This window comes from Hemibagrus wyckioides, linkage group LG26, assembly GCF_019097595.1.
Source record: "Hemibagrus wyckioides isolate EC202008001 linkage group LG26, SWU_Hwy_1.0, whole genome shotgun sequence".
In the NCBI taxonomy this organism is placed as follows: domain Eukaryota; kingdom Metazoa; phylum Chordata; class Actinopteri; order Siluriformes; family Bagridae; genus Hemibagrus; species Hemibagrus wyckioides.
In genome coordinates, this window is record NC_080735.1 from 12,396,417 (window position 1) to 12,423,691 (window position 27,275).

Sequence of the window (27,275 nt, forward strand, 5' to 3'; positions counted from 1 at the left end):
TAGTAAGCCTTGAGAGTTAAAGACAGGGAAAGAGAAGAAGGAACGAGGAATGACAGCTGGGAGGTGTAGGCAGATGTGTGACAGTCAGATGAAGCAGCAAGCAGATGTTGCACGCAGACACCACACAATAGTTTCGCCCTGCGATTTTTTGGGGGGGTTTTTTGCCTTGAAAAAGGTCAAAGGTCGAACCTGAAGCCTTCGATTATACCGAGAGGAATTATAGATCGAAGATGTTTATGAGGAAACGTGTTGCCATGGTGGACTCATGAGCTGCGACTTTTCCAAATAACACCAATTGCCTAAAGAAGACATCTTCGATTGTACGTGCTTGTGAAAGCAGTGAGACGGAAAAAAACATTCCCAAACATTCCATATGTTGCACTTCTATACAAAGAATTACTGTTAAAAATAATTAAACGCCGCTAAAGTCTGAACATGATCCTATAGGAAATGCTTCTATACCATTCAACTGCTGCATTCGTGTCATATGGCAGTAACCGTAATTATCACCCTCACACTCTGGGGGTGGGGGGTATTGGGGGGGACTTCAATCTCCGGGTGTTGATGCTGATTTGGAATTTTAAGAGCAGATTTCTCTGACCAGTGTTAAGATACGCCGCATGCGAGCGCATTAGATCCATTTTAGCTTGCATTCTAGTTTAAAACGTTTATTGCATATGAAAGATTGCAGAGAGAGTTGCTTATCTTTAAACGTCAAGCTAAAACCAACACATGTTATTCACGTCAAGTCAAGAAGCTTTTCTTTGTCATTTCAACCACATATAGCTGACGCAGTACATCGTGAAACATAGTACAACGTTCCTCCAGGGACCCTGGTGCTACATAGAGAAACAACAACACAGAGCTAGGGACAGAAGTTTGCCCTCTTTGGTTTGGTTCTCTTTGGGAGTGACACGGTTGGACAGGATTAGGAACGAGGACATCAGAGGGACGGCTCCTGTTGGACGTTTGGGGGACAAAGTTAGGGAGGCCAGATTAAGATGGTTTGGACATGTTCAGAGGAGGGAGAGTGAGTATATTGGTAGGAGAATGTTGGACATGGAGCTGCCAGGCAGGAGGCAAAGAGGAAGGCCAAAGAGGAGGTATATGGATGTAATAAATGAGGAGCAAGTGTTCAGGATGCAGAAGACAGGGTTAGGTGGATAGAGATGATTCGCTGTGGACACCCCTGAAGGGAAAAGCTGAAAGAAGTAGAAGAAGTAGAAGAAGAAGAAGAAGAAGAAGAAGAAGAAGAAGTAGCATCTGGCGGTTGTATACATGAACATCACTGTCTTGTGATGTTGTGCATGCACTTTGAGATTCGGGCTAAAACAAACAAATTTTGGATCCGGAGTGGCCATTGCGCGATACTGGAATGTCCTCCTTACCTGTAAAGCCAAAATGTAATGCAAGGAAGTTTTTCCATCATTCCATCATTCTTTTGAAAATGAAATGAAGTGACACGCTCCTGAAATGATCCGGAATCTTTGATGAGCTTCAAGATGAGATTCAGTTTTATTCATTTTATACATTAGGATTTGGATCTAAAACCAGAATTCGTCATGAATACAGAGCCTGTTATATAACTGTGTTACATTTCAATTAATTACAGTTAATTACATGGTAATAAATGGGTCTAAAATGCTATAATAAGTGTGGGAACGTGTGTGTGCCTGGTGCCATGTGATGGACTGTCTCATCCAGGGAGCGTTCCCATCTCATTCCCAGTGTTCCCAGAGCCACCATAAACCCCGGGGGGACATAGTGGACACTAAAGAACGAATGTTTGAATACTGATGACTGATTTTCCCATGAAAACACAGAAATCTTGCACCTTGATGCTGATAATTCATTTTCTCATCCCTTTTCAAATATAAAGCAAGAAGTTAAGACCAGACAGAGAGTTGAGTTCAAGAGGCAAGTAAAAAACACTCCACTAAAATGATAAAAGAGTACGTTCCACGAGCTTGACGTGAAGAAATCGATAGCTTCCGGTGGCCATATTGCGTAAATGTGAAGGTGAGAAGAGGCTCTGTGAGGAAAGAGTTAACATTTCAGCGCCTGAAATGTGGGAGAGAAGGAGACGGAGGAGGAGGAGCAGCAGGAGGAGGAGGAGGAGGAAGAAGAACAGGAGGCGGGGCCAGTGCACGCGGCCTCTCCATTGAGAATTGGTGGCGCTGAGATAAATGAGCTAAAGGCTTTAGCTCAATTCAGGCTTTTGAGTCCATGTCAAAGTCTAAGCACAAGCCGAAGAGATCAAGAGCAAGAGTTTCTCAAATCCAAAGGATGAACTAATACTACATTAATATATTATATGTATTAATACACTAGATATGTGTGTCTCTACACATCCTTCAAGAGAGAAAACACACACACACAGCCATGATTTTGCACGTTCATGCCTCTTTAGGTGTCGCAAAAAACAACAAGGTGTTTAACATGATGAATTTGTGACCCAGCCTGTGGTAGGAGGAGTTCTGTAAACACTCCTCTCACTCCTAGACTGAGCTATTTAAAGACACCAGTGAAGCTTCATTTAACGAAGCCTGCAATTTCAGCGCTCTCAGCCTCCCTCAGTAGCCGACTAATCTACCAATCAATAGTGTGTGCGTGTGCGTGTGCGTGTGTGTGTGCGTGTGCGTGTGTGTGTGTGCGTGTGTGTGTGTTAGGCTTTCTTTTCAGTCAATAACAGATGCAACCAGACGGTAGTCTAATCGACAGAGCTCAGTCGGTGTCCTGTTTGGGAGAAAATTTAAGGCTGTATTCATCACACAGTTGAAGTGGCACAAATCTGTTTCTTCTGAGATCAGGTTGTGATGAGCTATGTGAACACAAATCCTCTGTTCAAGCCATTTTTTTGACTGTTTGGATTAGGAAGTTTAGATATGAATTTAAGTCTCAGATATGAATTTGGGTATTAAGTCTGAATTCCATATACACATACACACACACACACACACACACACACACAGAGACACAAATACACAGAAAAGTGCATTTTTTTCAATCAGGTTTATTCATCTGTGCTTTTTTAAATCCGATTAAAGTCAGAATTTTGGGAGTGCAACACTGTTTTCGTCATTTTTCTGCCTCAAACCCAACAACTTTTTTCCTACCTGTGTAACAACTTTAACAACCAAAATATTCTGTTCAACAGTCGTCTAGTCAAATTCACTTAATACTATGTATATATATATATATCAGGCATAACATTATGAGCACTGAGAGGTGAAGTGAATAAGACTGATGATCTCCTCATCATGGCACCTGTTAGTGGGTGGGATATATCAGGCAGCAAGTGAACATTTTGTCCTCAAAGTTGATGTGTTAGAAGCAGGAAAAATAGACAAGTGTAAGGATTTGAGCGAGTTTGACAAGGACCAAATTGTGATGGCTAGACCACTGGATCAGAGCATCTCCAAAACTGCAGCTCTTGTGGGGTGTTCCCGGTCTACAGTGGTCAGTATCTATCAAAAGTGGTCCAAGGAAGGAACAGTGGTGAACCGGCGACAGGGTCATGGGTGGTCAAGACTCATTGATGCACGTGGGGAGCGAAGACTGACCCGTGTGATCCGATCCAACAGACGAGCTACTGTTGCTCAAACTGCTGAAGAAGTTAATGCTGGTTCTGATAGAAAGGTGTCAGAATACACAGTGCATGATGGGTTAGGGTGGCAAAAGGGGCACGAACACAATATTAAGCAGGTGGTCATAATGTTTTGCCTGGTCAGTGTAGTTCCTATAAAGTCTTAGTTGTAATTTGCGATCCAGACACTACAACTGTTTTTACTTTTAAGTCTTTTTTTTCTATCTGAGACTAAAACATGAATTGAAGAGGTAAATCAGATACATCTTACTATCCAGATGTGGTATTAGACTGAATCATGTCCGGTGCGACAGTAATGCAAACACACAGATCCTAATTAATGTAGCATGTTTTTACCTTACACTTCATTCTGCATGCAAAATCCATGACAACAGCATGTCTAATAGCAGCTAGCTTAAAAGTGCACCAATAATATTTTGCAAAAACAAAAGAATCAATGTTTAATATTACTCATAGCCCCTGTAGTTATCTTGGTCAAGCTAATTGTGGTAGTGGTACAGTACTGGACCAGCAGCACATGTTTGGTCAGCGTGTGCACATGGGAAGGTCTTCTATACTTGCTTTTTTATGATTTAGGTTCAAGGATCCTCTGTAGTCATATTTTAGCTTTTCTTGATAATAGCCGAATTACATCATCAGAGGTCATCTTTGTCAAATGGCTTCTCCACGTTAAAGAGGGAAGACTATGAGTTAGTGTATCCTGAATGAGTGGTGATGTGGTCAAACCCTGGTCAAACTCTTTTACACATGGCTTGACTATCCAAGGATCTGTTTCTGTTTTCCTGTATAGATAACAGACACTTAAGTTTGTCTCTCTTTTCAGCCGCACTGAGACTAAGATTCTCCCCCTTTTTCTATATTATAATGCTGTTCCTATCCACAATCATCTCCCTAAAACTTTCTCATGGTTTCCTAGTGATCCCTGTACCTCGGTCTCAAATGGTGCCCAGATTCAACGATCCATCATCACTCTGATGACAATAACAGGATAAGGACATAAGGTGCACTAACCTGTGAGTTGCACTGGTGTAAGAAGTGAGTATTAGGGCCACAGTCCTCATGCACTGTATGTGCTGTTGCTTGAATGCTTTGTGTGATGCTCTGTAAAACGTCTGTCATTGTCTATTCGAGGAGGAATAAAGATTAGAGTCATTTTCAGAATCGGAAACAGAAACTTCACAAGGTTGCATTGACAAATACGGATGATGTTTCATGATGAACTCATTTATTCATCGTCAGTAAGTGCTTACATTACACCAGATGTACTGTAACCGTCCAGATGCCTTTAATAACAAGTAAGACTCAAAATTCCGGTCTCAAGATGTTTTCTGGATCGGTTTGGACTTGTCTTGGATTTATTAACATTTGTATTTGGTCTTTGGTCTCGGTTTTGACCAAGGGTTTGTAAGAATTGTGCTCATGTTGCCTTTTATTTTTGCATGTACCAAATTTGACAAGAACTAAAGCATTGGTCTTGAAAAAGATCTCTGAGTTCTGACTAGGTATTGACTTGACCTCAACCCCCTTAAGACTCTGTCTCTACTTGATGCATTTTATTTTTAACGGCATTTTGAAGACACCTTTCCCAAAGCAACTTACATTTATCTAACATTTATATAACTAAGCGGTTAAGGGCCTTGCTCAGGGGCAAGCTTGGTCCTGAGATTTAAGCTCACACCCTTCTGACCACCATAACCAATAAGCTACCACTTCCCCTACATATTTGGTCATGGTCTTGTCTTGATTGTCAAAATGGTGACCTACAGCCTTATTTATTAAGTACGAACATTCAAAAGTATGATTTAGATTATACGTTATAGCCTATAACTCATTGGTTATTGGTGTAAAATGGGAAAATAACCAGAATAACATCTGACCTTAGCATCCGGACTGAATTTTCTTCCATGTGCAGCGCAGGAGTCAAGATGGAGCTACAGGATGATATATCAATCCTTCCCCAGTCGATACACACACCAGCACACACCTCATTCTTTTCTGGTAACATTACCGGTGTAGACTGAAGACAGAAATAGTGGACAGGAAGTTGAAGCAAAAATGTGCTCCATTGTATCTACATTACTGCAACCGAGCCCTTGTCTCTGCTCTCCACAGAGAGTCACAAGGACGTAGGAGCAAGCTCAACTTATTGTGTCTTTGCAGGTAAACCCAGTAACGTACAAATCAAATAATTCAAGCTTTTTAGTCGAAATAGTTCAATGAAAAGCTGCTTCACTGCTGAGCCTTTTCAATCCTTCCTCAAATCTGACCTCCAGCCTTGAAATATCAATAAGACAGGGTTCACCAGCTGGGTCAAATATTTCTTGCCTGTTAACAATTTCTTAGAAATTTCTACGTTATTATAATTCTTTTCAGAGAAAAACCCCCACTGGAATATGCAAAGGTGCATTTTAATATTTTTTTTTTTAGATATCACTGTGGTCTCTAGTGTTTTCAGTAGTGGTGGGAGAAGGAGGAGGAGTTTGTTAGGACTGAGCTCCATCATGTGGTTAGTTTAGGAAAACGTTTTTTTGCTTCCAGGCCAAATAGAGAGCTAAATTTATTCCCTGGTTAGTTTCATGGGGTGAATCAGGTGACTTTTATTTAAAGCACATTTTAAAGGCAAGTGTTGGGTAAAGTGCTTGCAACCCATTTGCAGAGTAAAAGTTCTTAGAAAATACATTATAGCTACTGCCAAAAGTTTTGGGACACCCCTCCAAATCATTGAATTCTGGTGTTGTGTTTCAGGGTTTGGGCTTGGACCCTTAGTTCCAGTGAAAGGAACTTCAGCATACCGAAACATTTTGGACAATTTCATGCTCCCAACTTTGTGGGAACAGTTTGGGGATGACCGCTTCCTGTTCCAACATGACTGTACACCAGTGCACAAAGCAAGGTCCATAAAGACATGGATGAGTGAGTCTGGTGTGGAGGAACGTGCATTTCACACCTAGGCCTTCACCAAATCGATTTCTTCTCCTCTGTCACCCATTATATATATATATATATATATATATATATATATATATATATATATATATATATATATATATATTATTTAGTTTGTGCGGGTCACGCCCTCTGACTATTCCAATTATCCAATCAAAGGACGGGAAATTGGTGACGTAATGGCCCCAGTGACGCCAACTAGAAATCTGATTGGTTAATGCCATTGCCACTTATTTTAAGCTCCGGGCGCCTGCACTATTGATTCTGAAAGCCTTAAGGCAGATTTCTTTCACCCTGGCAACACATGACGTCATCCACTGGCTGAAATATGATTGGATAAATACTCTTACTACTATTTACTTATCATAAATATACACTATTGGAAGCAGCGCAACCAAGAGAAAAGCTATGACATGTAGAGAATAGACTATTGGGAATAATTTAATACACATTCATGGAAAAATATATTAAATATATTAAAATGCAAGTCAGTGATTCAGATCACTGCTGTTTAGGCCAGCAGAGAAGGCCTAGCAGGCCCTGACGGTCCGCCACTGGTTTGCAATGACAATAAAGTTGTCTCTATGTATAGAAAAGCCTAATAATTACATGAATTTGTTATTAATAACCTATAATCAGGATTGTAAAGTAAGAAATTGCAAAAATCTGTAACTGAGTAGTAATTTAAAACGAATCTGCTTTTATGTTTACTTGGGTATGTTTACAGTCCCTTTGCTGCTACTTATGTCTCTTGAATTGTTTATTATTTTGCACTTCTTTTTCACATGTATGATGTTCATACAATAATAAAATATATTCACGGAGTCGTTTAGAAGTTATTATAGAAATTATACTTTAATTGTTTAAAGCTTTTGTAGTATACCAGTGTTCAAAGCCAAACAAAAACGTGCACAAACTTTGCTATACAACGATTTTTTTTTACATATATTATATATATTTATATATATATTGATAATATACTGTAATTTCTAGTGCCTCACCTAATAGATTTTATTTTTTATTTATAATTAATAATATATAAACGGCCCCGTGTAGTACCAGAACCATCCATTAGGGGGCTCTAGTGTACAGGCTGCGGGTCAAACAGCACAGTTCTCAGCAACACATTGATGACGTCATACACAAATAAAATGCATAGAATTTAAATATTGTACTTTAAAAATGTTTAAATATTTGTATAAAACAAAAAAATACACGAATAAAGAAGAGTAGAAAATATTTATTTAGTAAATCAACACAAAAATGTTAATATACACCGACCAGGCATAACATTATGCCTAATACTCTGTTGGTTCCCTTTTTGCTGCCAAAACAGCCCTGACCCATCATGCACTGTGTATTCTGACACCTTTCTATCAGAACCAGCATTAACTTCTTCAGCAATTTGAGCAACAGTAGCTCGTCTGTTGGATCGGATCACATGGGCCGGCCTTCGCTCCCAACATGCATCAATGAGCCTTGACCACCCATGACCCTGTCACCGGTTCACCACTGTTCCTTCCTTGGACCACTTTTGATAGACACTGACCACTGCAGACCAGGAACACCCCACAAGAGCTGCAGTTTTGGAGATGCTCTGATCCAGTGGTCTATTTATGTTTAAATTCCTATATGTTTGAAATTTTCACTTTCTTTTTGGTTACTGATTTCCTTCATTACCCACAACGCCCTTCAAATCAAGCAATGAGCTCTGTTTCATGGTGTGGTCCATAGAGCCTTGCTGTTCTTTAAACTACATACATGATTAATTTACATCAAAATCTACAAATGTTACTTTTCCCGAAGCCAAAAAGCAGAAAACGAAGGCCTGGTTTTTGCTCATTTTTTCAGTCAGAGCAGATCAAGAAAGTATGGTGATAAGTGTAACGATCCAAAGCCTAATGTATTTCTCATCATCATAGAACCTCACAGGAAACAGTAGCTGCAGTTATTTTAGCCGTAACCCCAAAACATTCATGCTAGTCCTCAAGAACTTATTACTGACCCTTGCAATGCAGCATCAATGCCAAAGCAGGACTCTCTCCAAAGTGTTTGGCAGCACAAATTCTCTCAGAGTCACACGTACCACTGCAGTCTCCTCATGACCTCCTATTAATATCCCTGTTTAAGTATAAACAAAGTCTTCTTGTCTTTTGACACCGAGGGCAAGTGAGGAAGTCTCAAGGATCTAATGATGTAAACTGATGCTAAGGTCAGATGTTGACTTTTAGTTGAAGCTTGGGAGGCTGGTGGTGAGGTGGTGGTGGTGGTGGTGGTGGGGGTCTTACCCTAACATAGCCGAAAGGACAACCACAAATTAAGACTCTGGAGGATTGCTGGATGAGTCCCGCATATTGTGGTAGAAGTTTCTTCTGAAGAAGAAGCTTCCAGAGTCTCAGGGTTTTTATGGCAGGTAGACTTTGGTATAAAATCAAGCTCACAAACAGTCAATTCCTTTTTACTTCCCAATATCATGATCTCTTAGGTCAAGCTTTCTTCCCCTCATTCCTCAGATAAATCTGAATGGTGGTGTATGAGTTTTTACATACAAACATGTCCAATAGCATACAGTTACAGTCATAAATTAAGTACATAAAACACATTTATTATTCTTAATTATTATGATTAACCGACACCTTTTGGTCCATAATATCATGAGATCCACAATGACTTGATTTGCTGCAGAAGTTTAAGCTTTCCTTTACATCATGCCCCCTGTGGTTCGTGTGTTTGTGAAAATAACTAGCTTGTGCTCAAAACCATAAACTGGGATTCAAAATGAGCTGGACTGAAGGTGCTGTGTATTACAGATGAGGTCCTTAGATAGAATTGAGACACATTAGTAATATTTGTCTGTAAAGATTGCATCAGCGATTTCTAAATCAGAGCCAAATTTGTTCGAAAATTTCTATAGGAGAGAAAAATGAACCTGGACTATAATCATCCAACCCATCAGGACATGGAGGTGTCTTTACTTACCTGTCATTCATGTTGCTCATCATGAAGCTCCTTCTCTAGTAGTAGCATTTAGGACAGCGGTGTGTGTGTGTGTGTGTGTGGTTATGGATTTAACTGAAAGAATATACAACATTCAGAAACCCTAAATAATGCTTTTATTTTATTAAATAGTTCAGATAAAAGGATATAAATGTATATATATTGAAAACAGTAACAAGAATTCTTATTACTATTACAATGATATCATTTATTTTTATATCATTAAACAAAATGTATAAATCCTTGCCTACACTGTAAAATATTGTGCTACTTTCAATTATTATGCCTTGCTAATTATTTGGTAAGTAATGTAAAGATGTTTGCGACAGTGAAAGGCAATAAAAACTGACTTAGAAACATATCCCATTACCAGCGTTGCTGTCTGCTAAGCCTAGGCTGGGCCACAATCGTAAATACTTTTTATACAGCGATGATCTCACCTTGACTAAGCCAGCAGTGAAACCATGAGCTATCAGGGATATCATGGTTAATTGACCATAAAGAAATAGCAAACCTGACATGTAATACAGCCCTGGCTTGACCTTAAGTGACTTCCTTTAAGACCTGGTGAAGAAGCTCGTCAATGACGTCACTGTTGAAATCCACCTGCCGCAGGTCGAGATCGGGAATGACGGAAACCAGCAAGTGGCCCAGGTTGATCCGGAGCTTCCTCAGCTTCTGCCTTTCTTCTCCATTTCGGCCGTTTTCTCTCAGCCTTTCTTCATTCTCTGTTTTCAGCCCTTCCACTTTGCACTTTAGTTGGTCACACAGTGAGGACAAGCTGGCTTTCTCTTTCTCCATCTTTTCCAGCTAGCAACAGTGCATGTTATGATATATTTACCAATATTAGAAATGGTAACACAGACAGCAAAATACAGTAAAAAGAGTCAAAAATGAATAACATTTTCAAAAATGTTGGACATTAAATTACACCGATCAGGTGAAACATTATGACCACTGAGAGGTGAAGTGAATAACACTCCTCATCATGGCACCGGTTAGTGGGTGGGATGTATTAGACAGCAAGTGAACATTTTGTCCTCAAAGTTGATGTTAGAAGCAGGAAAAATGGATAAGTGTAAGGATTTGAGTGAGTTTGACAAAGGGCCAAATTGTGATGGCTAGACGACTGGATCAGAGCATCTCCAAAACTGCAGCTCTTTTGGGGAGTTCTCGGTCTGCAGTGGTCAGTATCTAATAAAAGTATCCTTTAAGTCCTGTAAGTGGAGGACCCATCTTGCAACTTACAGGACTTAAAGGATCTGCTGCTAACATCTTGGTGCCAGATACCACAGCACACCTATCTAGGATCTAATGGAGTCCATGCCTCGACAGGTCAGCGCTGTTTTGGCAGTAAAAGGGGGACGAACACAATGTTAGGCAGGTGGTCATAATGTTATACCCGATCGGTGTATGTACACTATATGGCTAAGAACATGTGGACACAGCTGAATATGCTTTTTTCAATGTCCCAACAGATAAAAAAAAATCTAATAATGACCATAGAAAAATTCAGTAGTTTTAATAAGTGCTTCCTCTGAGACATCCTTTCACACTACTATTCTTGAACCCTCATCCACACAAAGGAAAGAGCTATCTAACATCTTCTGCATACAGAATGCCCTCAACCAGCTAATGTTGCTGTGACTGACAGCAGGGTGAGTGTCAATTTTATCAAAGATGGATTTCTTGAATCCTTGGGACTCAAACTAATGACTTTTTGATGACTGGACAAAACCACTCCAGAGCCCCAGACCTTATTTTTTCAGAATTTTGAATAGTTAATAGTGTTAATAGCTTAGTAACCTAGCTAACTATCCCTAGACTATCCCAGTAACACTGGGTGCTAGGCGGGAGAATTAATCTGGAATGTAATATTGTAGAAAGCACACACTAATTCACAGATTCATTCATATCTAGGGACAGTTTAAATGAGCCAGTCCAACTCCTGGCATATTACTGAACAGTAGGAGGAAAATCCCAGAGAGAACATAAACTCCACACAGATGGTAACCTGAGCTCCCTAGCACATCTCCCTAAAACTAAAATGTCCATAACACATATTCAAGCCAATTATTACCTCGCCAGCTCTTCCTTTTGCTTGTCATGTATAATGAAACACCTTATTATGTAGAACCTAACTGAAGGTGTGATGGAGTGATGGTTCCTACCTTGCTGAGGAGCTGTCTCCTCTCATCTTCCAGGGCAGTGCAGTGATCCCGCAGCAGCTCCAGCTCCTTCCTACACACATCCCTCTCTTCTGCCGTCTGCTCCATCATGTCCATCAACTTATCCTGTTGCTGCTGCAGTCTCCACTGTTCCTCGTTATCATCATGCAACTCCTCTCCCTCTTCCTCCATAGAGTGTGATTCTACTGTACAGTACTGGTTTTCTGTACTGGGTGATTCCTCTGTAGCATACCACTCATCCTCCTCCTGAACAGGCTCCTGATACGGCTTGAATCTCACAGTCTTACTGCTCTCTTTGTTGTTCATTTGTATGTCTGCGTTTGTGTTGTTCTCATTTTCCGTCTCCTCCCATTCGCTCTCTTCTTTGTTTGGTGCAAAACTGGAATGTGTTTGAATGAACACGCCACCAACTTGGGGCAAAGCATCAGGAGGAAAAGAGGCACAAGGCGTAGGATGTACCGCTGGAGGCGTTTCTTCAGCAGTAGAGAGTCTCCTTTTAATCCTTTAACAGCCAGAGAGAACACACTAATGATCCACAATTACTCATTAAGCGAAATGACGAGACGTTTAACTTTATGAGTCCTAGTCCTAATAGGATTACCTTTTCAATGAGTCAGAGAGAGCAGAGAGATTAATCAGAGGCAGAGGTGATCGCTGAGCTAGAAAACAAAACAATTACTGTTAATATACACTGACCAGGCATAACATTATGACCGCCTGCCACGCACTGTGTATTCTGACACCTTTCTATCAGAACCAGCATTAACTTCTTCAGCAATTTGAGCAACAGTAGCTCGTCTGTTGGATCGGATCACACGGGCCAGCCTTCACTCCCCATGAGCATCAGTGACCCTTGGCCGGCCATGACCCTGTCGCCGGTTCACCACTGTTCCTTCCTTGGACCACTTTTGATAGATACTGACCACTGCAGACCGGGAACCCCACACAAGAGCTGCAGTTTTGGAGATGCTCTGATCCAGTCGTCTAGCCATCACAGTTTGGCCCTTCATCAAACTCGCTCAAATCCTTACGCTTGTCTATTTTTCCTGCTTCTAACACATCAACTTTGAGGACAAAATGTTCACTTGCTGCCTAATATATCCCACCCACTAACAGGGGCCATGATGAGGAGATCATCAGTCTTATTCACTTCACCTGTCACTGCTCATAATGTTATGCCTGATCAGTGTAAAGGTCATCCATCCTGTTCCTGTGAATGTTAGCAGCAACTGAACTGCATCTGTATTGCTTTGTTTTTAACTTGTGATGCTAATTTAATCTGTAACGCAATTTCACGTACAATGGCAAATATTTAAGTAGGTTAATGTGTCTAAGAACAGGAGTGGACAAATAGTTTTTTGATTCAACAAGCAAAAAAAAAAAAAACATTCCTTAATGACTTCAGCCAAGCATGAGATATGATTTGGTATGATGTGATGCTACATGATCTTGTAGTTCATTTCTGTTTTAGTCACACTTAACTAGCTAGCTAGTTCACCATATGTTCCTGTTATATTTTTAGCCTAGTCAGTGTGGTTTCCAGGCAAATAAAATCAAGGCACTGAGCACCACACTGGAGCTTTTACATTCCCGCAGAGCTAGCTATTTGATAAATTTACCATTTGTCAATTGTCAACTTGAATTTTCTGTCATTGTTTGTCGTTGTTAATTGTGCTGTTGAGCTAGCATGTCCAAGAGACATTGATATTGTGTATCTACAAAATGCTGGTCACATTAGATATGATTGCAGTGGTGCAATAAGGAATAAAATACAAACCATAAGAAGTGGATGACAGAACACCGAGGCCTGTTGCACTGTTCCCGAGCAGATCAGCAGGAGATGGCTTCCAGGTTGCGAAATTTTTCAGCTGGCTAGCATTAGCAGGAGCTTCCAAGGCTGGAATTTCTAATACCTATGGACAAAAACGTAAAAATGTGTTCCTGTTAGCCTTAACCATATAAGTGTCTTGCACACCTGCTCTTTAAATGCTGTATCTGAATAAAAATGACTTACCTCCGGCCCATGCTCATCCGGTAGACTCTTACTGTTCCTCTTCCTGTTTAGACCCACAACCTGTTGATTAACAATGTCAGATAGCACAATATATAATAAGGTAATATTCGTAAGAGTATCTTACTGTCGTTTGAAGGGTTTGGGGTATGACTTCTGTTCCTCTTCTTGATCTTCCAGTTCCTCCTCCACTAGACAGCTCCTGATTGAGATGGATTTAATGTCAATGATAGAAAAGCATGCAGAAGTGGGATACCAGGTCCCTTACTACTACAGGGTTGTAACAAACATTATAATCTAAGACTACAAAATATCAGTAAGTGAAATTATAATTATACTGCACCCAGATTAGTGTAAAGGAGGTACTGCTACAAAGAAAGAAACTCCAAAAGGTGCCTAAAGGTTTTTTTCCTATTCAAGTTAATCCACATGACTCAGTGAGAAACTTGGCCTTTAGCCTGATCTCTACTTTCACCAACCCATGGAAATAGAAATTAAGCATAAGTCAGTGAAGTTCAGAAAAGTTGCTCTGCATAGACCAATAAAGAAGTGAAGGAACCGGGAGAGGAAGCCTGGTGGGAGACTCAACAGGAGATCCTCAACATTAACACAATAACATTGGCACTGAGGTCTATAATGACATGGTTTGACCAAAGTTGGAGTTGAAGAACTTGTATGTCCTGCACTGAGCTCTGAACACCTTTGGGATGAACTAGAACATCAACTGAACCCCAGATCTCCCCACCTGATATGAGCGTGTAGCTAAATGATCACAAATCACCACAAACATACTACCAAATTTAAAGCAATGCCTTTTCAGAACGAACCGACAAGTGCAATGGTCAAGTGCGCCCAAATGTGTGGCCGTTTGCAACCAGCGTTGTTTGACTTAAGATCTTTGTCCTCTTCCAAAAGATCATGAATGCCCAGGGCTTCATTTCAGCTCATTTTAGATGCTTCTCGGATCTAATGAAACATAATCCAGGATTTACAAGAGGTATCCTTGTGCACTTTAATCTTTAGACAGAAGAATTTATTTGGCATGTTAGTGGAAAGCCTCTATGATAAACATAGAAAGACATGTAAAGGAAAGTATTTTGTTTAAATAATTCATGGCACTAGCCAGGAACAAAAGTCAACCATAACATTTGAGGGAAATGAACTTCACAAGCATCCATTTGAATTGTGTCACTATTCCCAGGGATTGGTTCTGTTTTCACTAAGAAATATATTTGGCTTTACTTAAGACGTAGTATTGTTAATGCACAGCTGCTCATCAAAAACGTTTTTTTTTTTATAGCCAACTAATCCCCACATACACTCCCAAGCAACAACTTTCCATGTCCAGTAATGACATCACTTAATAAAAGTGTTTTATGAGCGTCACCTGAATTGTGGGTCATGGTTCATGTTGCAGAACCATTTCTCAGGCAGCCGGCTGCAGTCAAAGCCATCTGGAAGCCTTCTCCACTTCAGACAGCTGTCGCACTGTACCCAGACTTGATCCGGAACTTTCCTTCATGCGGAAAGGCCGAGACATGGAAGACGCAAGCGAAGGTCAAACCAACATCAGAGGAGAAGGCTCTCTCTAGACCTTTGCACTTATTAATAATGCTGTTTATGTCAGTTATTAATAATGCTTCATTTTATGCAGAACTGACAAAAATTAAAACAGAATTGTGAAAATATAGTGTATGTATTAGGCTGCATTTCTTACAAGTTTATGAGCACCTCCGAGATAAAACACATATTCAGAAGATAAGGCAGGTGTCTTAAGATAAATTTATCAATCCAGAGTAGGAAATTCTTGTTTTGGCCAAATTCAAACACAGCTCTGCAAACTGTATATTCACCATGGCCAAGAATAATTCATTCTGTTCCATGGCTGAGGTATCCTTCATGGAAATGTGGAAACCATGATGGTTGTTGACGTGTTCATTGATAGAGACTTCATAGCACTTATGTACGTCGCTCTGGATAAGGGCGTCTGCTAAATGCCAGAAATATAAATGTAAACCATGACGGACAAATCTCTGTGAAAGATCTGTTGTGTAATTTCTGTAAACACTATACTTAATTAGACTTAATTTAATTTATTATTATTGTGTGGTAAAGCCTCGAAAATTAGCTAAATAACAAGCTAATACTAGATATCTAGTTAATTAAACAAAGATTAGCCAAAGGTCAGGCAAATCCCTAGAACGTCACTAATGTTGTTGTTCTTCTTCCTTCAGCTGCTCCCTGTTCGAGGTTGCCACAGTAGATCATTTTGTCTGCATGTATCCATTTGTCACATGTTTTACGCCGGATGCCCTTCCTGACGCAACCCTTCCATTTTATCTGGGCTTGGGACCAGACACTGAGAGTTAACTCTTCATTAGCTGGGTTAATGCCCTGCCCTGGAATGGAACCCGGGCCGTGGCAATGAGAGCACAGGATCCTGAACTGAAACTGTCCGATCTAACAGACGAGGCCTAATGTTGTTAGTAAATGATGGAAGTAAATTGAAATTGAAACCTAAACCAGAACCCCACACTTACATTGTGTCCTCTATTGGAACTGTGCATTTTGGGTCCTCTTTCTTCCGTGTGTAGCGGATCTCGTTCCAGTACTCTTCCAGCTTGATGCTGAGGTTATGCATGGTTTTCCTGCATACAAACAGATCTCGGTCAACTACATTAGGTCAGTTATGGACTCGAACTGAATAGAAACTACAATTTTAATGGGAACAAAGTAAATGAATCCAAGATTGAGTTTTGAAAATCATGTAAATGTATAAGGTATAAGGGTTCTTATAACAGACCTGTATTTATCTGTATCATCAAAATCCTGTTTGTTGTGAGTCGGCTGAAGGAAATTACATTCAATCACACCGATGACCCCAACACCCTTTCTCTCTACCTGTTCAGGAGGAGGCACAATGACACGGCAATGTAATGCAGAGGATGATATGCATCAAAAATATACACCGGTCAGGCATAACGTTATGATCATAATGTCATCATGGCACCTGTTAGTGGGTGGGATATATTAGGCAGCAAGTGAACATTTTGATGTGTTAGAAGCAGGAAAAATAGACAAGCGTAAGGATTTGAGCGAGTTTGATGAAGGGCCAAATTGTGATGGCTAGACCACTGGATCAGAGCAGATCCAAAACTGCAGCTCGTGTGGGGTGTTCCCGGTCTGCAGTGGTCAGTATCTATCAAAAGTAGTCTAAGGAAGGAACAGTGGTGAACCAGCGACAGGGTCATGGATGGTCAAGGCTCACTGATGCACGTGGGGAGCGAAGGCTGACCCGTGTGATCCGATCTCACAGACCAGCTACTGTTGCTCATATTGCTGAAGAAGTTAATGCTGGTTCTGACAGAAAGGTGTCCGGGCTGTTTTGGCAGCAAAAGTTGGACCAAGACAATATTAGACAGGTGGTCATAAGGTTATGCCTGGTCAGTGTATATTCATTAATAACTATAAATACTTTCTAAAGTGAAGAGGAAACTCTTTACCTTGCGTTGGCAGCTCACTTTCTCATAAGCCTTGATGAGTCTGTTTTTGTGGTACATCATAATACCATAATGCTCCTTGCTTTTGGTGTTGAACCCAAACGTGATCCGAATACGTTTGGTCTGTGAGATGTGTTAAGAATCTCCACAGACACAGCAATCTACACAGAACACTTCACAAAGTACCGTGGTTATCCTGCCTTTCTGTTTTTCGTAGCTAGTTCCACAGCCTAGTAGATGAGTTTTTTCTTCTGACTGCATTACAGCTGCATCAGATGATAGCAATAGTGGCTCAGATAGCTAGATATAGCTACAGTATGTACCATCAACCTGTTATTTGGGCACCTGAGCAAGGCCTGAGCAAAGGCAACATGGACCCTGCACTCTGACCAAAACTTCCTCCTTCCAATATGCCGTGTGTGAAAGACTGGTGCTCATGTGACACATTTAAAGGACAGTGCTGGTCACCCATCATCATTCATCTGCTTACAGACACAGAAAAACAGGACCTATTGCACTCTTTTAGCTATGAATGGCATCACTGGAATTTAAACTTGTGAACTGTACAGCTAGCTCTTACTTCCATCAAGGTCCCTTTGTTGAAACACTTCGAAGAAGGAAGATTACATCAAATGAGCTGTGATTATATACTGAAGGATACTAGGAATGAAGGTCTGTAGTTGTCATTGGCAATGTAAGCAAGACTCTTGGAGATGAGCTGGGTTTTCACTTTCTGTCCTCGTATGTTGATTTGCATGCGTGGCTTCAGATACAAAATGCTACAATACGCCTGCGAATGGAAATACAAGATAAAAAATCTTCCTCCTGAATTGAAAACCCAAAATATTATAGTATTAAAAATGCCTCATAGTACCAGTGATAGCATGTACACTTACTCTCAGTGAATAGTCACTCTCCGGGGTCATGGCTCGACACTCCTGTGTTTTCTCACTAGCATTTGCCCGGATCTGAACGTCATATTTATCTGCATCGAAGTTGAATTCTGTCTCCCCATTTGTAGTCCTGTAAAATAATGACTGTAAGTAATATACTATGGAATATTTAAGATAATTATGCAAAATTCATTCCTACAGTTTTGGGTCTCTATGACTAAAGTTATCATATTAAAGTGCCTTGGCCCAAAATCTTAACTAAACTAAACATACATGGGCCACCTAACTAGCTAGTTTTTGTTATAGAACATCTTGTGACCATTTCTATCTAGCTAACTAGCTTTGTATGGGGATTTTCTGTGACTAGCTAGCTCATTATGTTTAGGTGTAAGCTTTTATACCTACCAGAGTAGATTACTACAGAGTTCCTACTGATTTATAATATAGGATTAAATTACGTAACAATACTAATGTAATAATTCTTGATACTTGCACTTCAGATCAAAACTTAGATAAATAAATAGTAAACTTTCTAGACTCAGTTCCTTTAAACGCACATGAAGGTTTCAAGGTGAGATTTTGTTGGCTGTGAATGCAACAATAAATTACTTGTTGGCATAAATCACTGTTCCACTGATCTTCCAGTAACCACTCCCTTTGTAACCCAACTGTAACAAGAACACACCACAACCACACCCAGTCCTACCCCGAGGACGATTGGTGGGAAAAACTGGTGAGATTGGTTACTTCAGATTGGTGGGAAACACTGATTTGGAAAAAGCAGTTGTACACATATTAGACAAACCACTAGCTCACATGCGCAGATTCCAGATAATGATGCGTGTGCCAGTGGGTCCGGCAGTGCTGATGGCACGCAGCTCAGTGAACAGCTCCTTCTCTGTACTGAACAGCGAGTGTCTCAGGATCGCATCTAGACTGGCTGCATCCTCTGGTCTTGGGACGTTAACAGTCAAGGTTAAGATTCATTTACTTATGGTTGCCAAATTTCCCAGTTACTACTTGCTATCCAAATCTTTCCTATAAAACTAAATTGGGTGAGCACCAATAGCCAACTATTGCACCATTTCTTGTGCTCACACATACACTATATTGCCAAAAGTTTTGGGACATCCGCCTTTACATGCACATGAATGTAATATGGAGTTGTCCCTCCCTTTACATCTATAACAACTTTAGCTCTTCTGGGAAGGCTTTCCACAAGGTCTAGGGGTGTGTTTATGGGAATTTTTGACTGTTCCTCTAGAAGTGCATATGTTAAGTCAGGCACTGATGTTGGATGAGAAGGCCTGGCTCACAGTCTCCGCTCTAATTCATCCCAAAGGTGTTCTATCAGGTTGAGGTCAGGACTCTGTGAAGTTCCTCCACACCAAACTCACTCATCCATGTCTTTATGGACCTTGCTTTGTGCACTGGTGTGCAGTCATGTTGGAACAGGAAGGAGTCATCCCCAAACTGTTCCCACAAAGTTGGGAGCATGAAATTGTCCAGAATGTCTTGGTATGTTGAAGCATTAAGAGTTCCTTTCACTGGAACTAAAGGGTCAAAGCCCAACCCCTGAAAAACAACACCTGAATTCAATGATTTGGAGGGGTGTCCCAAAACTTTTGGCAATATAGTGTCGGACACAGAAGAGCGATTACTAAATCTGTATATATGACTTGCACTTGACTTGTAGCACTCTGAAAGTACCAGACCCTCCATTTCTCTTATGACAGCAGCAGGTGACTTTATTTAAAGCCTGTTATTTGAAATTCTAAATTTCGGGGATGTTTATATGAAATTAGCCCCGCCTCCTGCCACAGCAGATCTGCTTGGCTTTCACCTCCTTGTTTTTAGGTATAAATAGTTTTAAGCCAAGGGAATGGGGTCAGTCTCGGGGAGTAAAGAAAGATTCGTCAAAGTTTTAATTGCAGTTCCAGTACAAATCACAAGCAGCAAAAGGTTTCTGCTACGTTATATTTATGCAGTAATACTGAAGCTATAAGAAGGATACAGGTTCTGTCCATCACGTCTGAAGGTGAGAATAGGCACCATGATCTGCTGAGCTTTTATGGCCTGTAGGTAAGACTGTGAGAGCAGGCCTATGCTCATCGAGTCTCTGGTCTTAGTGAAGACGATGGCATCTTTCCCCAGTCGCATGGATCCTGATTTAAAGCCGTTGCCATAGACACCGACTGGAACATGGTCTCTCAAAGCTTTCTTGTCACTGTAACCAAAGCTGAAAATATTGGATAAATGTCAAACAATTCCCTTCTTAGCATTTAAATGTATTTAATGGGGCATTTTATTTTACTAAAATCTGTTCCATACAAGCAAGCCCCCAGATAAGAATCAAAAGATTGCCTGCAGTGTATGTAAGTACTAATAAGGTCGCTTGCTGTTACCTGAGCATCTTATGAAGTTTGGCTCTGGTCATTCCTGCTCCATTATCCATGAATGAGATACAGTCCAGGTTTTTGATGCGTGTCCAGTCTATCCAGAACTGCTTGGCACGAACATCTGGATCGTAAGCGTTATCTTAAATGTAATTGTAAAACATAGAGCTCAATGTTAATCATGACATTCCTGAACCCAAAAGAGACACAGAAACATGTCAGGGTATAGTTTTCAAACTTTTGCTGTTACAGAGGCTTTATCAACTCACCAATCAGCTCAGCAATAGCACTAAAGGGCCAGGTATGGCTGGTCGAGTTTGTGTGAAGAAATTTAGGATTGAGCTGTAAGGGGTAAACATAGAGGCTGATTTTTTATTGATTTCTGCTGCATGTTATTTTGCAGAAAGTATCTAAGCAAGCTGATTAGAAACTGTTCATTAAGAGCTGCTGTCTCACACCCACAAAATATATGCTTAGGATGGGCTGTTAGGATGTTAGTGTGTGAGTGAGTTACAGTGTGTGCCATATACAGATTTAATGCAATAAATTTATCGCATTGTCTTACAGTATGTATTTTGGTGCCAATAGATGAGTCCCAGTTACTGCTTAATGACTGAATAAATGAACGTAATAAAGCATAGCAGGTTAAAACCCTGACAAAAGAACTGTACAAAACTGGAGCTAGACTTTCTTTAGTTAGCAATGGGATTTTATGACTAATTTGACTAGATTATTTTCAGTAAGGTATAGTGTTGCAGGAAAAGTACAATATTCACAGTAAGGGAAGTTTAACTAGAAATGTGCAGATAAACTTTTGATGATAAAACACAACAGAGAAATTCAGTAGTAAAGGACAACAGGGAAAATAACAGGGTGGTGTAATGCAGTGTCGTTAAGTTTTCCTGTTCACATACATTATAGCAGCTATATATACACTGACCAGGCATAACATTATGAGCAGTGAGAGGTGAAGTGAATAAGACTGACGATCTCCTCATCATGGCACCTGTTAGTGGGTGGGATATATTAGACAGCAAGTGAACATTCTGTCCTCAAAGTTGATGTGTTAGAAGCAGGAAAAATGGACAAGTGTAAGGATTTGAGCGAGTTTGATGAAGGGCCAAATTGTGATGGCTAGACCACTGGATCAGAGCATCTCCAAAACTGCAGCTCTTGTGGGGTGTTCCCGGTCTGCAGTGGTCAGTATCTATCAAAAGTGGTCCAAGGAAGGAGCAGTGGTGAACCGGCAACAGGGTCATGGGCAGTTAAGGCTCATTGATGCACATGGGGAGCGAAGGCTGGACCGTGTGATCCGATCCAACAGATGAGCTACTGTTGCTCAAATTGCTGAAGGTGTCAGAATACACAGTGCATGATGGGTCAGGGCTGATTTGGTAGCAAAAGGGGACCAACACAATATTTGGCAGGTGGTCATAATGTTACGCCTGGCTGGTGTATGTGTTTCATCACCATCCTCTCTTTCTCATTAATATGACAAAAAAGTGTTGCTGAGAAACTGCAAGGCCTGCAAAGACTTTACAGTATCAGATATCTTAAAGCTACAACTTTATCTCTGACTGTTACAAAGCAAGGAGACACAAATGTGAGTTAAATATTTTTTCATTTAATTGTCTGTACTGCTTATCCAATCTATTCTCGGGTCACGGGGAGCCTGTACCTATCTCAGGCATCATCGGGCAGGCTTGATCCTGCATCAAGGCAGGATACACCCTGGACGGAGCGCCAACCCATCACAGGGCACACACAAATTCATTCACTCACGCAATCACACACTATGGGCAATTTAGAGACTCCAATCAGCCTAGAAGCATGTCTTTGGACTGTGCGAGAAAACTGGAGCACCCAGAGGAAACCCACCAAGCACGGGGAGAACATGCAAACTACACACACACAGTGAGCGGGAGCGAGACTCGAACCCACGAGGCTGGAGATAACCACTAAACCACTGTGCCACCTGTGAGTTAAACATCTCACAGAAAACTTGTTATAGAAAATTATTTAACAATTCATTAAAATTCAATAAATTCAAAATTCAAGAATATATCAGTCATGGGTTATAAATAGTTATTAAATTAGTTAGTAGTTTAAGTGATTTCAATTATCTATCTATCTATCTATCTATCTATCTATCTATCTATCTATCTATCTATCTGTCTGTTTGTCTGTCTGTCTGTCTATCCGTGTATCCATCTATCTATCCATCTGTCTATCTATCTGTCTGTCTGTCTGTCTGTCTGTCTGTCCATCTGTCTATCGGTCTTCCATCTATCTATCCATCTGTCTATCTATCTATCTATCTATCTATCTATCTATCTATCTATCTATCTATCTATCTATCTATCTATCTGTCTGTCTGTCTGTCTGTCTGTCAGTCTGTCCATCTGTCTATCGGTCTTCCATCTATCTATCTATCTATCTATCTATCTATCTATCTATCTATCTATCTATCTGTCTGTCTATCAGTCTGTCCATCTGTCTTCCATCTATCTATCCATCTGTCTATCTATCTATCTATCTATCTATCTATCTATCTGTCTGTCTGTCTGTCTGTCTGTCTGTCTGTCAGTCTGTCCGTCTGTCTATCGGTCTTCCATCTATCTATCTATCTATCTATCTATCTATCTATCTATCTATCTATCTATCTATCTGTCTGTCTATCAGTCTGTCCATCTGTCTTCCATCTATCTATCCATCTGTCTATCTATCTATCTATCTATCTGTCTGTCTGTCTGTCTGTCTGTCTGTCAGTCTGTCCGTCTGTCTATCGGTCTTCCATCTATCTATCTATCTATCTATCTATCTATCTATCTATCTATCTGTCTGTCTATCAGTCTGTCCATCTGTCTTCCATCTATCTATCCATCTGTCTATCTATCTATCTATCTATCTATCTATCTATCTATCTATCTCTCTGTCTGTCTGTCTGTCAGTCTGTCCGTCTGTCTATCGGTCTTCCATCTATCTATCTATCTATCTATCTATCTATCTATCTATCTATCTATCTGTCTGTCTGTCTGTCTATCTATTTTTTCAAATCTCAAAAACAGTCTGCATAAAAACAAACAAAAACACGATAAGACACGTTTCCATTCATAAACAATTAAATATTAATTTTTTATTTAGTCTTATGTTATCATGCTAAATGTGATCTCTTACTCCAGTGTGTTTTAATGTTAAAGTCTGTTAGGGGACACTTACCGAGCTTAGAGGTATCCCTCTGTGTTTACGAGTAGCCATTTTCTCCCAAAATAAAACCCCTAAAAAATAAAATAATAAAATTGAACTAATAAAAAATAAAAATAACAAACTAACGCTAGACGTTTCTTGCAAACAGCTGCAGAGATCCTTTTACGTTCAGAGCGCGTTCACGCGCGCGCGAGAGAGAGATATCTAAACTGTGAGCGCGCACATGTGCGTGTTGCCTTTGCGTGTGTGTGTGTGTGTGTGTGTGCCCTAAAACGCCCACTATATCGTATATGAACATCACATTTAACTCTTATACATCAAAGAGGGAAAGATGGTTTTAAAAGTTTTTTTAGGGTCACATGTTGCATCTCACATGTAACTCAATGTTTGATATCTTCTTCTTATATTATATACTAACACATGTGTTAACTGAGAACAGGTTCTGAGTCAGGGTGGGAACCTGGAAGTAGCCTTGAGTGCAGCAGCAGGTGTGAGAAGCTCTAATCACAGTAGCCTTTAGTGCAGCAGGACAAGAGAAGAGCCCTAGCCACAACAGCCAGCAGGATTTGAGCGAGTTTGACAAATTGTGATGGCTAGACCACTGAATCAGAGCATCTCCAAAACTGCAGCTCTTGTGGGGTGTTCCAGGTCTGCAGTGGTCAGTATCTATCAAAAGTGGTCAGAGAAAGGAACAGTGGTGAAGCAGCCAAGACTCATTGATGCACGTGGGGAGCGAAGGCTGGTCCGTGTGATCGAGACGAGCTACTGTTGCTCAAATTGCTGAGGAAGTTAATGCTGTTTCTGATAGAAAGGTGTCAGAATACACAGTGCATGACGGGTCAGGGCTGTTTTGGCAGCAACAGGGGGACCAACAGAATATTAGGCAGGTGGTCATAATGTTATGCCTGATCAGTGTAGAGGGGATGTTGCATCGAGCCTGACACTTCGTGTCTTTTTGAGTGTCATTTTGGGGTTTTTTTGTTGCTGAGAGACATCTTACTGCAATAAAGCCAAGTTTGCTCCTTCACATCCAAGGCTGAAGAAGTGTTTTTATTTTATTATTCATCAGTTTGGTTAACCTTTGCAAGTACATAATAAGTAATGGGTGATTGGAGAAGACACTGGACTACCCTGTGATGTGTCTACCCAGAGATGGGCTCTGAGTTCTGACACCTTCCACATTCACAAATCACATTCTAAGCTCTCGCCGGTTTACTTAACACTGATATAATGCAGCCTTTATATATCACACATGGTTTGAACTGCATTAACTAAGTACATGATGTCTGATACCAGAATCTGTAATCTTTGGGGAGTAGCTGGGTGAAGCCTGAAGCTGAAGAAGAGAAGCCCTCCCTGTGTTTCCTGGTGACATGGAAATGAATCCAGATAATGGTGGCAGGAAGGGAGGAAAGTGTCTGGCTATGAGAGTAGAGGAATGCAAAAACTTTAATTCACTCGTTATCTCATAAGATATTCACTTCTATCTCAAAAAAATAGCTTTGGTTTTACCCCTCTCCTTTATCAGCAACAATGCTATAGTTGTCTAAAGTCAAATCTTCACTTCATCTTCTCAGTATTCTCGGTTATAAAGGATTCTTGGAATGAGTATAATGCAAATCTGCTCTTTTAATCCATCTTCAAAATCTTGCAAATTCAACCTGCAGTAGATTACAGAATTTTTGACACGGCATTCTGCATCGGTCTACTGATCCCCAGTGAAAATCTGGGATCTAAGCTGAAAAGGCAAATGAACCTAAAAGGGATTGTTTTCATGGAGGAGTTTCCAAACTATTCTCCCCAGAGGAGGTTTTAAAACCACTGAGGGGTGTCAATAATTTTGAAACCAGTGTTTTGCATGAACTAAAAAAAACTTTCTAAGCTGAGAAACCTTTGTTTAAATAAAGCACTGTGTTTAATAAAGCTCAACATATTATTTATTGCAAGTGACTCACTGGCCATTTTAATAATACTCATTCATGTAATTATATAATCAGCCAATCATTTAATTTCATTCAACGTCTGTACTGCTTATCTGATCTGTCCTCAGGTCACAGGGAGACTGTGCCTATCTCAGGCATCATGGCAGGATACACTCTGGACGGAGTGCCAACCCATCGCAGGACACACACACACTACAGGCAATTTAGAGACTCCAATCAGCCTAGTAGCATGTTTTTAGACTGTGGGAGGTAACCGGAGCAAACCCACCAAGCACAGGGAGAACATGCAAACTCCACACACACAGTGAGCGAGAGCAAGACTCGAACCCGAGACACTGGAGGTGTAGGCGAACGTGCTAACCACTAAGCCACCAGCCAATTATGAGACATCAAATACATAAATCAAATACAGATACAGGCCCAGAGCTTCAGTCAACGTTCACAGCCAAAAGCAGAAAGGAGAAAGATGTGAGCATGGTTGTTGATGGGCTGGTTTGTGTTCTCAGAAACTGTTGATCTCTGCTGATTTGAGTTTACACCGACTGGTGCACAATCCAGTGAGCAGGGATGGAAACACCTTGTTGATGAGAGAGGTCGGAGGAGAATGGCCAGGATGCTTCGAGCTCACAGGATCGATATGGTAACTCAAACAGCTACTCTTTACAACTGTGATGCATCTCAGAATGCACACCCTGGCAGATTAACTACAACAGAAGAAGACCTTATCAGTTTCCACTCCTGATGGCTAGGAATCTAGGATTATAAAGACTGGAAAAAGACCAGGCAATGAACATTAACTAAAGATCTTGATCTCTGCATGATTAGAGGAGCAGGGCTTCATATTGATGATGAGGTTGGTGAGTGCATGGCATTTTTCTGGACTATAAACTTCTAAGCTTGAAATGTCTCTTGTTAAATATTAAATGGTAATAATTATTTTGCAAACATATTTTTGCAGTAATAAAACCACTAACATACTAACTGTTCTGTGAACATTGCAGTTCAATTCCGAAACTGTTTTAAGAAAATGAGGATATGAATCTTTTACAAGATCAGGCAGTTGTATGGTTTTGGAGAAAGACTGTTCGGTCCACGATTGGAGAATCAGACCTAGAGAGGCAAGATGAAATAACTGAAATGGATGAAATAAGATGAAGGGATACGTGATGGGAAGAGGATGATGTTGAGGAAGATAGCAGATGGCAGTTATGTTAAAATATGCTAATCAGTATATTATTCATCCAGTAAGATGGTGATTACTCTGTCATTTACCAAATGAAGAAAAATAATAATGAAATGAAAAATTCATGAATGTAATCATATACTCGATTGTCAAAAGTTTTGGAACACCCCTCCAAATCATTGAATTCAGGGGTTGGGCTCGGCCACATAATTCCAGTGAAAGGAACTCTTAATGCTTCAGCATACCAAGATATTTTGGACAATTTCATGCTCCCAAATTTGTGGGAACAGTTTGGGGATGACCCCTTCCTGTTCCAACATGACCTGTCTCACAGTCTACACTTTAATTCATCCCAAATTTGAGGATTGAGGTCAGAACTGTGTGAAGTTCCTCCACACCAAAC

General features: G+C 40.4%; 1 protein-coding gene across 2 annotated transcripts; it reads right to left on the minus strand.

The window, feature by feature from the left end:
* Positions 1-9,755: 9,755 nt before the first annotated feature.
* morc3b (MORC family CW-type zinc finger 3b) lies at positions 9,756-27,034 on the minus strand. Of its 2 annotated transcripts, XM_058379935.1 has the most exons (17): positions 23,759-27,034; positions 20,809-20,881; positions 20,549-20,681; positions 20,158-20,382; positions 18,960-19,097; positions 18,147-18,273; positions 17,912-18,040; positions 17,254-17,373; positions 16,554-16,651; positions 16,291-16,398; positions 15,138-15,266; positions 13,878-13,952; positions 13,754-13,796; positions 13,517-13,652; positions 12,341-12,398; positions 11,722-12,241; positions 9,756-10,360 (listed from the first exon to the last, which is right to left on the minus strand). In XM_058379935.1, the coding sequence occupies exons 1-17, from the start codon at positions 23,795-23,797 to the stop codon at positions 10,094-10,096; spliced, it is 2,418 nt and encodes an 805-aa protein (XP_058235918.1). In that variant the 5' UTR covers positions 23,798-27,034; the 3' UTR covers positions 9,756-10,093. The 2 variants fall into 2 exon arrangements, with proteins under 2 accessions (XP_058235918.1, XP_058235919.1); XM_058379936.1 differs by lacking the exon at positions 20,809-20,881 and having other exon boundaries at positions 9,762-10,360; positions 23,759-27,032.
* Between the last annotated feature and the right edge of the window lie 241 nt (positions 27,035-27,275).

What these genes read in the sequence shown, in the direction of transcription:
- morc3b (XM_058379935.1), bottom strand. Translation starts at nt 23,797, where the DNA reads ATGGCTACTCGTAAACACAGAGGGATACCTCTAAGCTCG. An exon ending in AGAGTGACTATTCACTGAGA is followed by an intron (nt 18,041 to 18,146) that starts GTAAGTGTACAT and finishes TTCCATTCGCAG; the next exon opens with GCGTATTGTAGCATTTTGTA. An exon ending in GTTCCAATAGAGGACACAAT is followed by an intron (nt 15,267 to 16,290) that starts GTAAGTGTGGGG and finishes TTCCGCATGAAG; the next exon opens with GAAAGTTCCGGATCAAGTCT.